The sequence below is a fragment of the Rhincodon typus genome, chromosome 11 (genome assembly GCF_021869965.1).
Source record: "Rhincodon typus isolate 14 chromosome 11, sRhiTyp1.1, whole genome shotgun sequence".
Taxonomy (NCBI): domain Eukaryota; kingdom Metazoa; phylum Chordata; class Chondrichthyes; order Orectolobiformes; family Rhincodontidae; genus Rhincodon; species Rhincodon typus.
The window spans coordinates 43,145,845-43,156,998 of NC_063342.1; the positions used below are offsets into that span (position 1 = coordinate 43,145,845).

General features: G+C 38.1%; 1 protein-coding gene across 1 annotated transcript in view; it reads right to left on the reverse strand.

Moving 5' to 3' along the window:
* LOC125484424 overlaps nucleotides 1-11,154 on the reverse strand; it is an 84,048-nt gene that overhangs the window by 49,480 nt on the left and 23,414 nt on the right. The window contains exons 5-8 of the mRNA XM_048603103.1: nucleotides 9,122-11,145; nucleotides 4,803-4,850; nucleotides 4,603-4,721; nucleotides 2,276-2,423 (exon numbers count right to left, since the gene is read on the reverse strand). Coding sequence (XP_048459060.1) covers nucleotides 2,276-2,423; nucleotides 4,603-4,721; nucleotides 4,803-4,850; nucleotides 9,122-11,145 — 2,339 coding nt within the window. The remainder of the gene's footprint in view (nucleotides 1-2,275; nucleotides 2,424-4,602; nucleotides 4,722-4,802; nucleotides 4,851-9,121; nucleotides 11,146-11,154) is intronic.

The following is an 11,154-nucleotide window of genomic DNA, read 5'->3' on the forward strand; positions in this document are numbered from 1 at the left end:
CCATGACCTTGGTCTCGGCTCCACCCTCTGCAACTAGATCCTCAACTTTCTGATCCACAGGCCACAATCAATGAGGATAGGTAACTGCACATCCTCCACAATAACACTCAACACTGGAGCCCCCTCAAGGATGCACCCTCAGCCCCCTACGGTACTCCCTGTACATCCACAACTGTGTTGCCAAATTCTGAACGATCTACAAGTTCGCTGACGACACCACTGGAGTAGGATGGATATCTAACAATGAGGAATCAAAATACAGAAGGGAAATAGCGGGCTTCGTGATGTGGTGCAATGATAACAACCTCTCTCTCAATGTCGGCAAAACTAAAGAACTGATCGTTGACTTCAGAAAGGAAGGAGGAGAACACGCTCTCATCTCCATCAACGGAACTGACGTTGAGAGGGTGGAGAGCACCAAGTTGCTCGGAGTGACGATAACCGACAACTTGTCCTGGACTTCCCATGTTGATGCAACAGTCAAGAAGGCACAACAATGCCTGTTCTTCCTCAAGCGACTCAGGAAATTTGGCATGTCCATAAGGACCCTCACCAACTTCTACAGATGCACCATAGAAAGCATAATGTCTGGGTGCATAACAGCCTGGTATGACAACTGCCCTGCCCAGGACTGTAAGAAATTACAGAAGGTGGTTTGCACTGCCCAGACCATCGCAGAAGTCAACCTTCCATCGATGGATTCCAGTTACACGGCTCGCTGCTGCGGAAAGGCTGCCAACATCATCAGAGATGCATTGCTATCCGGTAATGATCTCCTACACCTCTTCCGTCAGGCAGAAGATACAGAAGCATGAACATCTGCACCCGCTGGTTCAGGAACAGCCTCTTCCTGGCCGTTATTAGACTGATAAATGGACTCTCTAGCCTTAAATAATGCTGATCTTGCTAACATTGAACTTGCCTAGCGCATACCCTGTGCAATGTATCCTGTATGCCTCTGTCTAAGTGTTTTTGATCTGTACATCCTTGCTTACTATGATCTGCCTGTACTGCTCGTAAACAAAGCATTTCATTGTACTTCAGTACATGTGACAATCAATCAATCAATCAATCAATAATATGTGTGCATTGATATCAGTTTTATATGCAGATGGGGCCATCATATTATACCATAATTCCTGACTCAATAATTTCCTCAAACTGATTTAAGGCTTTGATTCTATAAAGATTCCAATCCCAAACAAAAATACTCTGGGTGATTTGAATGTCTAAAGCATCGTTATCAAATTTTACAGCTCACGACTTGAAATGGAAGAAACTAGAATTTGATTTGAAGGCATGAAATGTTTGTATGACAATTAGCACTCAATACAACACGAGTGAAACGTATTGTTCCCACATTGAGGTTTATTTGAATGGAACACTTCTTAGATTTCAGAAAACTTGTGTTGAAGTAAAATTGACTAACCTAATACAAAGCCACTATTTGTGCAGCTTCTCCTACTCTGTGCTGTGTTATGCTTACCTCTGCACATGACTCACATCTAATTTTCACTTAAGCTTCTTAATAAGCAGGAGTGATATTGCTGAGAGTTGGTGACCACACCATACTCTTTATAGTCTAATTTATCCAGCTTCAAGCTGTTTCTGTGATAGCAATTCCCTCATAGATTAAATAATTTCTTTCATACCTTAGCTGGATGCAAGAAAAATGAAACTCAAGCTGAGATAAAGAACAGGAATTAGGAGAAAGGGAAGATATTAGAAATTCTGCCAACTTGAATAGAAGCTAATTTTACTTTAGGAGCTGTTCTAGTGCTCCAGTTCTACATGAAATGCTGTTCACTTGAGATTGAGATAAAAGCATCCCTAATAAAGACTGATTTTATTGTATCTTTAATTCTTTGCTCCAAATGCAAAAGGTTCAGCAAGAAAATGTCACATTTCTTTTAATTAAAGTTTTCTTGGGATTAGAGCAGAAACATTGCATGACCTTTTTAAAACCTAATTTTGAAATGCCACTTACATTTGTAATTTTTAAGAAAGTTAATTTACACAAATCCAATTAGCTACAAAGACACCTGTTTTGTTTCCAGGCTCAGTCTTATACTATTTGTTGCACATATTCCTTGTCAAATGTAATTAAATATACCTAAGTTTCTTAAATAACATCTGATACCTAGATTTCCTTCAAGCTCTGACTCTTTGATCCATCTCTGCAAATGTGGATGGGAAAATTTACCCTTTCATCTTTTGAAAGATGGGGAACTGCTCATTTATTGTACTGTCACTTTTTAACGTGGTGTTGGCTCACCTTTACAATCCTTTTTATGGAACCAATCACAATTTTTACAGCAGTGGGTTGCAAGCTCTTGTCAACCCAGAGTTCATCTAACTCTCTGTGTCCCTCTTCCAGTACATATGTTTGGCCTTGAAATTCAGGTTTTTCATACAATATCCAACTGGAATGAGAAATTTTTTTTAAAAATTAGATACATTACAGGGAAAACACAGCACAAGCAAAGCCTTCCCAGAGTAATCAACTTTATTAAATCTGTCAGTTTGATTTCTTTTGGTATAAAACAGGTGGATCTGCTTGTACCATTGCTCGAGTTATGCTGGGAAGAAATTTATGGGCACATAGCTAATCCCGCTAGAAGAAAAGTCGTCAATGTGCGACCAGCCAGAGAACAAACCTGCCTCACAGCCATAAAGCACTGCAGGCATGCTAAATGATTGTAGAGGGGGTCTCCTGACTCTTATTGACACTGCCAGTGAACTGGTTGGCTAGCGGTTCCAGCAAACTCAGCAGTACTGGAATTCCTTAATGAGTGCTGCTGGGACTGTGGCCCTGCCTGTGAAGGAGGCCCACTGGAATCCTATGTCAAGCTAAGTCACAATGCTTTGGCACGGGAGGGTTTGTCCATCATTGGGTGCTTGGTTGGGGGTGAAGGTGGAAATGTGGTGGAAAGGTGGGTTTTGAAGTATAACTGGGTAGGAAGGAAGGGGGGAGTACTACCTTCTTGGAGTGGTGACCCCAATGGGCAAAGTCCACCCTCTGAAAATCAGAACCCCTTCCTTCCTTCCATTTAAAAACTCTTATGAAACACAACTGCCCACTCCCATGTGGCTACTCACACCAACCGTATTGTAGTCTGGGCAGGGTATACTCGGGTCAAAATTGCTTTTAACAAACTTCCAATTTCACCCCAGCCATATTATCGGGATGAGCTCAGGTAATGGGCTAGCCATCTGATCTACAGACAATCGCCAGTTACAAAGGGGTTCTATTCCTCACTATGTTCGTTATTTTGATTTGTACACAAGTTGGAACACAATACCGTACAATACAAAATACCATTCATAAATTCAGCAAAGGTTTGTATGTTGGATCCTTGAAATTAATATTCGTATAGGATCTCATTCATAAGTATGAGCTTTGTAAGTCAGATGTTCGTAAATCGGGCACATCCTGTATTTTACGTGACCCTCCTGCTGGAAAACACCCAGTGGGGTCATATCATATCTAACCCATTGCTTTTACCTAGCACAACTGCACTATGGATCTATGTTTTGACTGGATCTGGGTTAAAGAAACACCCCTATTTCACCTTGTTTCTAGAACAACCAGTGGGATGAAAATTAGAGTTTGAGCTTCCAAATTGAAATCATTTCAATTTCTGTGCCTCACTCCAAGTGTCTTAGTGACAATTAGTTCTTTTGTCTGCAGCAAATCTGAAGATCCATTTGTACAAGCTGTAGACATATCCAAAGGCCAACCTAAAAATTAATAAAGGAGGCACAACAAAGTATGTTATACCAGAGATTGTGTAAAATCAGGAACAAGATCATTAACAAGATTTTATAATAAACATATGTTTATTATAAAGCAAACAAAACAAAATTTGGAAACTGGATTGATAATTAACATTTTACTAAAGTATACATACCTGTTTATTATACACGGGACAGGATGTGAAATAGAAGCATTTCAAGAGGGCTTAAGGAAGCATGACGGATGACAGTATTTATTCACTGTAATATAATTGTACTACAGTGTAAAGATTTAAATAGAGAAATAGTATGTCCAGGTTGCTTTTGACTGAGCTATGGAATACAGAGGATGTACTGACACTATAGAATGAACTGTCAAAGAGAGACAGGGAAATTGAAGCTGAAATTTGTTGACAAATTAGAACATTGCACATTAATAATAGTTTACAGTAGGACATGCTAATTTTAAAGGGCCACAGAGATGAAAGAGAAAACCACGTATAGGGGAATGTGAATGGCAAAAGATATAAACAAGTATTTTGTCCCAGGCTTCAATGAAATTAAAATCAGGAACAACACAAAATAGCCTGCTGACTCACTATCACCAACTTACACCATTGCTCAAAGAAAGATTTATCACAGTCCATGTTAGTAAACACTACACTTCAGAAAATCTTCACATTTCCTATTTTCAAAACTATTTTCTGTAAAGTATGTTAACTATGTCTCTTTGATTCCTGACAGAGGCTTAAATTTAGCAGTTTTAAAAAGAAGTGAAGATTCAATTTACATGGAAGTACTGCTTAATTTATGTAATTGGCTGCTTTCTAAAGCTATGTATGCCAGGCGAGAATTGAATTTTCTTACCATCCTCTGACAACCCTTAATGTGACTCCTTCAGAAAAAGTCCAGCTTGTCGCATCAGGCACATCGGTGAAGATTTCATGTTTATTTCCATGAAAGTTTAATTTATCATAAATAACCACCTAAATTTAAAAAAAAAGGTTTTAAATCAGATAGTAAACAGTTCCTGGAGATGTAAAGTGTTTCTAAAAGCAATGACTTACCTTCCCTGGTCTTGGGTTGATTTTCAAACTTTTGTTCCCAACAAGATCCTGTGAGAAAATGGTGCAATATAATTATGAATTTAATCATTTGGATATTTCATGACATAGTCCTCAGTGTTAAAAATGTATGCCACTTTTTAAAAGTAAGTCTAAATAATTAATTTTAACACTAAATATTCTTATATATAGGGGTTTTATTATTCATGACTATTTAATCTTCTATCCGAGGAAAGCAGAAACTAACTGATCTATATGCACAGGATCTATTTGCTAGTTACAGATTGACTTGGACAATGAAAATGGGATAAAGACATTTTTATAACCTCATGGTGCAAATACAAGGAAATATGACTAAAACAAGGCAGCATTTTACAATTATAAAATATAAATTGCATTTTGGCTCCTTAGCAGTTGCTTTCTTTGTGCAATGGGCAAATTTTGGTCTTTTAGTGACTGGTTGTAGAAACAGTGGACATCCAAGTAGCCTCAAAGTAAGTGAGTGCTAAGGGAGCAAGCAAGCAGCCCTGAGATGCAACCTTGTCCGATGCATGAGCCTGGTGGCTGTCCAATCGCACACAGTGTCCTTGTAGTAACATTGCAATGACATGTACTGGCACATTTCAAAGTGCAGCATTGAAGGGTAGATGTGAAATGTAATTGGATTGCAGATGTGACATGGGGTTGTGGTGAGCTTGAACGTGTGGTGTCCAAAGTCCGTGGAGACAAGATGCATACAGTCACTGCCTGCGGAGATGCACCAAGTGCTCCAGAGGTGTAAGCAGCAAGCTGAACTTGTCAGGTATCCACATTGACTTTCATGTCAGGGCTTATTGGTATCTAGTTCCAATCCAGTGAGTAAGGGAATTGGACACTACATATTAATGAGGTGAGATTATGTAATAATGAAGACAATAAAGAAGGAGGACATCAATGAAACTTGATGATAATGGAAAATCCTTGCTAATAGGCATCTTGCCACTCACTAGTGAGAATCTCATCTCGACATCCAGGACATGGTTGGAGAATGCAACTTGTTGGTCTTGCCGTTGAGAAAGGTCTCTCTGGACATCTCACTTGATTTTCCCAAATATCTCATCATACACCACATCATTCAGGGTCTGGGATAATTCTCCCCTTTAAGATTAGAAGCTGCTATATCTATTCAATATTAAGGAATAATAAACAACTTTACTTTGAAGTTTAAAGCTGAAGATAATTCTTCACTTTCCCTTTTCCTCAACCAGTTTACTTTGAACCCGAACTCATAGTGTGACATCAAGCCACGTATAATAGATGGTGAAAGTGATGGAATACATTGCCTAGAAAACTGTGGTAGCAGTGACAAGCAAGACACAGATTTTAAATTACCTGGAGAAGAGAGGTAGGAAGAGAAAAGAGACTTTTTTTCAAGAAATATTGTTCAGCTTTAGGACCAGCGAGTGGTTTAAAAAACCAGAGGACTGAACAGCAACTCTGAAGGAAACATCTCTGAACAACAAACTCCTCCAAAGAAACTATCAGAACATTACAACTTGCAAAAAAACTTTTTTAGCCAGATAGGGGAAACAACCTTCTAAAGGGCAGTGAAAGCAGCTAAAGTCAACACCAGCTAAAGGGAGAAATTCAATCTGAGAACTTGTCAGAAGAGGCTGATTATCAGACATCCAAAATAAATTTGATCTCTTAATGGAAAGGACAAAAAAACTTTGGCTACCACATTAAAAGCTAGGCAGACGAGCACAGTTAAAACTTCTAACAGCAAACTAACAAGTTTATGAATTATCTACTCAAAGGTAAAATTAATATCACTAAGTTACTTCTTTAGGTTCAGGCTCAAAGAACATCAATTTAGAAAGGAAAACAAAGTGAATAAAAATCATTATTGGAACTTGAAGTCTCAGACCCCAAAGAGTGAAATTTGTGAATTTTTTCTTATTTTAATGATTTGAATGACAAATTCAACATGTACTTGTCAACTGAGAAATTTTGTAAATTTTATTTGTTTAAAATATGCAAGTCTGGATAAAAGAAAAGGGCATAAATCTGATTGTGTTGAATTCAACACAAAAATACCTCAGATGCTGAAGATATTAGTGCGAATGATGTTTGCATGGATATCACTGATACAGTCGAAAAATTATTGAATCTATTCATGTAAAGCCATTTTGAAAAAGTTCTATCTACAGATCCTTTGGAAATTCTTCACTCAGCTTGGAAAAAGAATGTCTTCGTTTCTACAAAGATGCCATATAAGTAAACTAAAACCTAACTTTATATTGAATTTAGCATTCAAAACAGCAGAAACGTTAACAGCTTTCTATTTTAGTACTTCAAAAATAGTCTTTATAACAACAAAGATTCAACAGCTTTAATCAAGTAAGTACCACAAGTCATCAAGCAACTTCAAATGCCTACATAAAATCAAACAACGTAACAATATTTACCTTAATCAATCTTTCGACAAAGAAAAATTAAACTATGAGATCCATTTGATAGATCAACGAATTGGCAAATATGTAAAGCACAGTTCTTAAGATTCTGAACAGCTTTCTCATGGCACAACAAATCAAATACAGAAAAGGTTGAGACACTTTCCTATGTTGAAAAAGCATCAGATCATGTGTTACATAGATAACAGATTAGTGAGGAACAAATTACACTTGACAAACTCATAACATCTGATTAATATTTCTACTCAAGAACAAGTAGGGCATTGGCAAATCACACTTCAACAGTTAGTTATCATCTCATAGTGCATACTGTTCAGTAGTGAAATCATCTGAACAATGGAAACCTACAGGAATAGCTGATTTGTGACAGAAGTATCATTGGCCTCTTTGGTAATCAGTTACTGAACAAAGGGAAATTAACTCTAGAATGAGCAGTCTAAATTATAGTCTATTCACAGGCTAGAAAACCATTCAAGAAGCATGATATCGCAAAAATTCCATTAAATGCAGGAGGTTCTACAGGGCATATTGTCTACTTAAAGCATTAAAAACTACGTAACTAGAGGGACATAAGCCTCTAATTTGACAAATCAATGTGATTACTAAGCAATATAATTCTACAATGCCTTGTCACAGGTGTAGTTCCAAAACTTCACATCAGCGAAGACAAAGCTGTCCAGCCTTCCAACAACAATATATTTATTGAAACAAAAGAGGTCACTTCTCAATGATATGCTGCAGTCTGAAGAATGTACTAAGCAGCAAATCAAACCATTCATACCTTGGAACAGAATGTTGAAGAACATATCAATACTGCAAGGGAACGAAGTCCTCTGCATGAAGAAGAAAGATGATTGGAGGGACTACTTTGTTTCTTCCAAGAAAACCGATAATGGAATCCGATACTAACAATGGAGAAGTATGACCATTTTGCAATTCTCATACACTCCTGCAGTTACACCACTGAAAGTTCCTTCACTCAAACTGATTGAATCTTGAACAGAAGTCAGGGGAGGAGATGCAAGATCACCAACATTATCTTCAAAGTTTCTCTACTTGGTCATAAACTTTCCTGATCTCCCTATTGAAACAAATGACTCAGGTCAAAGACTTCAGCAGTGGGAGGAGATATAGGGATAAAATGTACAATATGCTTGTTTTTAAGTCATGACCATTTCTTTCACCGTAGCATGTGGATGAACAGAGTAAAAATATGGATGACGATTGAAACAAAGTATGAATTGGAGCATGTCTATACAGGCAGGGAAAGAATATTCCTGCAAGTGTGGACCCAGAGAACCTACATGCAATACCTTATGGTCAACTGCAATAGAGAGCTGGGAATATCTTAGGGAAAGAATGGAATGTTTGTTTGGGGAAACATTTTTTTTCAAAACAGGAAGAGACAGTTAAAGGGATATTAAGAAAATATGTTGTTTAAACTCAACATTCATATGTTATGCGTTAATTGAAAAAATATCCAAATTGTTAGGGTCAGAACCAATTTATGTTCTTACAAAAAGCTCACTTTAATAGTGTAATTGTGCTGTGTGTGTGAAGCCAGTGCACATGGATTGGTGCTGCAGGTTTCACATTGATCAATCCCACACTGCATTGCTGGGCAGAGCGCCAAATAGTAACCAGATATTTCACTCAAGGAAGGAAACATCAGAACAAATTGTCTCAACCTGCTGCCTTTGGACACATTTTGTACCACAGGGCTCTCAAACATTAGGGGACAGTTTATGCTCTTTCTTTCTTTGCTGTACAGATATTGCATGTCCTGTGAAGTTTAAAACTGGGCCAGAAGAAACATTAATTCAGAATGAATCTTATCCTAAATGTAAAGTAGAAAATAAAGTGCCATACCTTTGAATCTGATGAACATTTTAACAGCTTGGAGTCTTGATTTAGTTTATGTTGCGAATCAGTCAATATTTCACAAGTACTTGCTAGTGATGCTTCTTCAATATTTGCTAAGAAATTCTTAGATGACTGAAAATATCTGTAGAATACACTACCTTCTGCTGCAGAAGACCTAGGACCATGGGATGTTTTTGAATCAAACACACATGTTTCTGTCTGAAACTGTGAAGAGAGTTCTTGATTTTCATTCATCTCCTGAGACATTGCAGTAGATTTGTTCAAGTTGTCATCGGAGGGGCTTGTGCTCACTTCTACTGCAGGAACAGGACTGGTTGGATTTTGTTCCTCTTCCTCAGCCTCTTGAACTATGTTTTGTCTTTGCACAAAGGGCGAAGACACTGCTGTAGTACGTTCAGGTACAGATGTAATGGGGTCATTAGAATTGTGGTGTGTTATCAAAGTTTGTGAATGGGTGATACCGTACACATCTACTGCTGCTTCATTTTCTAACTCCTGTTCTTCATATATTGGTGGTAAACCAAACCCAAAATATTTCCAACTCCTAAAGCTGTGGCTGAGTGATGGGTCTGGGATCAATGCTTCCTGTTCTAAAAATTCCGGGTCCATTTCTTTCTCATTATTCAGATGATTGTCAATTATTTCTATGCCTTTTGTCACTTGACCATTTTGTATGCCCTCAAACAAGTTATCCACAATGGTCTGTGCATCAGAAATTTTTGTATCGTCCTCCTCCACAGTTTTCAAACTTGCATTAATGAAATAACTTGGATTAACAGACTGACTGGATTTACTTTTCTCAAAGTCAGACATTAAAAGTTCTGGAACACCATGTGATTCAGTTTTGGTGACAGATGTAGCTTTAAACAAAGCAGAAATGCTCGGTAGTGGATCAGCAAATTCACCCTGATCTATTTTTCCTGCAGAAGGTTCCTGGGCCATGGGTACAGAGACTTGGTTGTCTGTTCTAAATATTTCAAAAGGTGCTTCTGTCAAGGAATCTTTTGCAGGATCCGGTTCACTTACTTGATGATCACTCATATTGATTTCAATTGTTTTATGTGTGGATTCTGTGATGCCGGTTTCATATCCTGTTGTGGTAAGATTTAAGAGGCCTGTTCCTCCCTCCTGGTTTATTATATCTTTAACAGGGTGTACCAGTGCAGTGTCAGTGTCCTCTGGCAATAACGGTACTGTACTGATATTTTTCTCATGTGATTCCATCATTATTGAAACACTTTTCTCATCAGCTCTGTGGATTGAAGGACCATATTCAGAAACATTTTCATGTGTTACCAGAGGCGAGTCTTTACTCTCTCCTCCAGGGATCTCTACAGAATTACTTTCAGACTCGTCTGGTACGTCTGAGTCTACCACCACCTTTAGTCTCTCATCCTTAACATCGAGTGTCTTCCTTAATTTTCCAGCTTCTTGGTTAATTGAATTGTTCATTGTGAAAGGAATTGTGCTCTGATTTAAGTCAATACCTTTAGCCTTATCCATTAGCCTCATATTGTCAATGAAATCTGGTCCTGTTTCAGCAGTAATGACATTCTCTTTGCTTCCAATGCTACTCGTTTGGGCACCTGGTGTCACTGGCTCTGTGAAAGACACTGGATCTACAGCAGAGTTTGCTTCTGATGGTAGGGCCATGTCACCCTTACAAGCTGTTCCTGAGTCTGATGGTGGCAATTGTACAGCATCAGGTCCCTGAATGATTTTAAACCCATCCTCAGATGAAAGCTGAATTTTCTGTATTTTTCTTTTTGTCATTTCTTTCAGGGATCTAACTGAATCAGACACCAAGCTATTGGAGCTTGTCTGCATTTCAGAAAGTGTTTCAGTTCCATCTTCTTTCAATGTTGTGTTTTGGTTCATGGAGTCTGCTTGGTCAGCTGACAAACTGTACTGGCTTACTTCAGACTGGACAGAATCTGGCTGGAAACTGGTTGCTTCTGGAGTTGTTACACCTGTCTTAAAATCAGACATTGCACTTTCCTGGGAAACATTTGATTGGG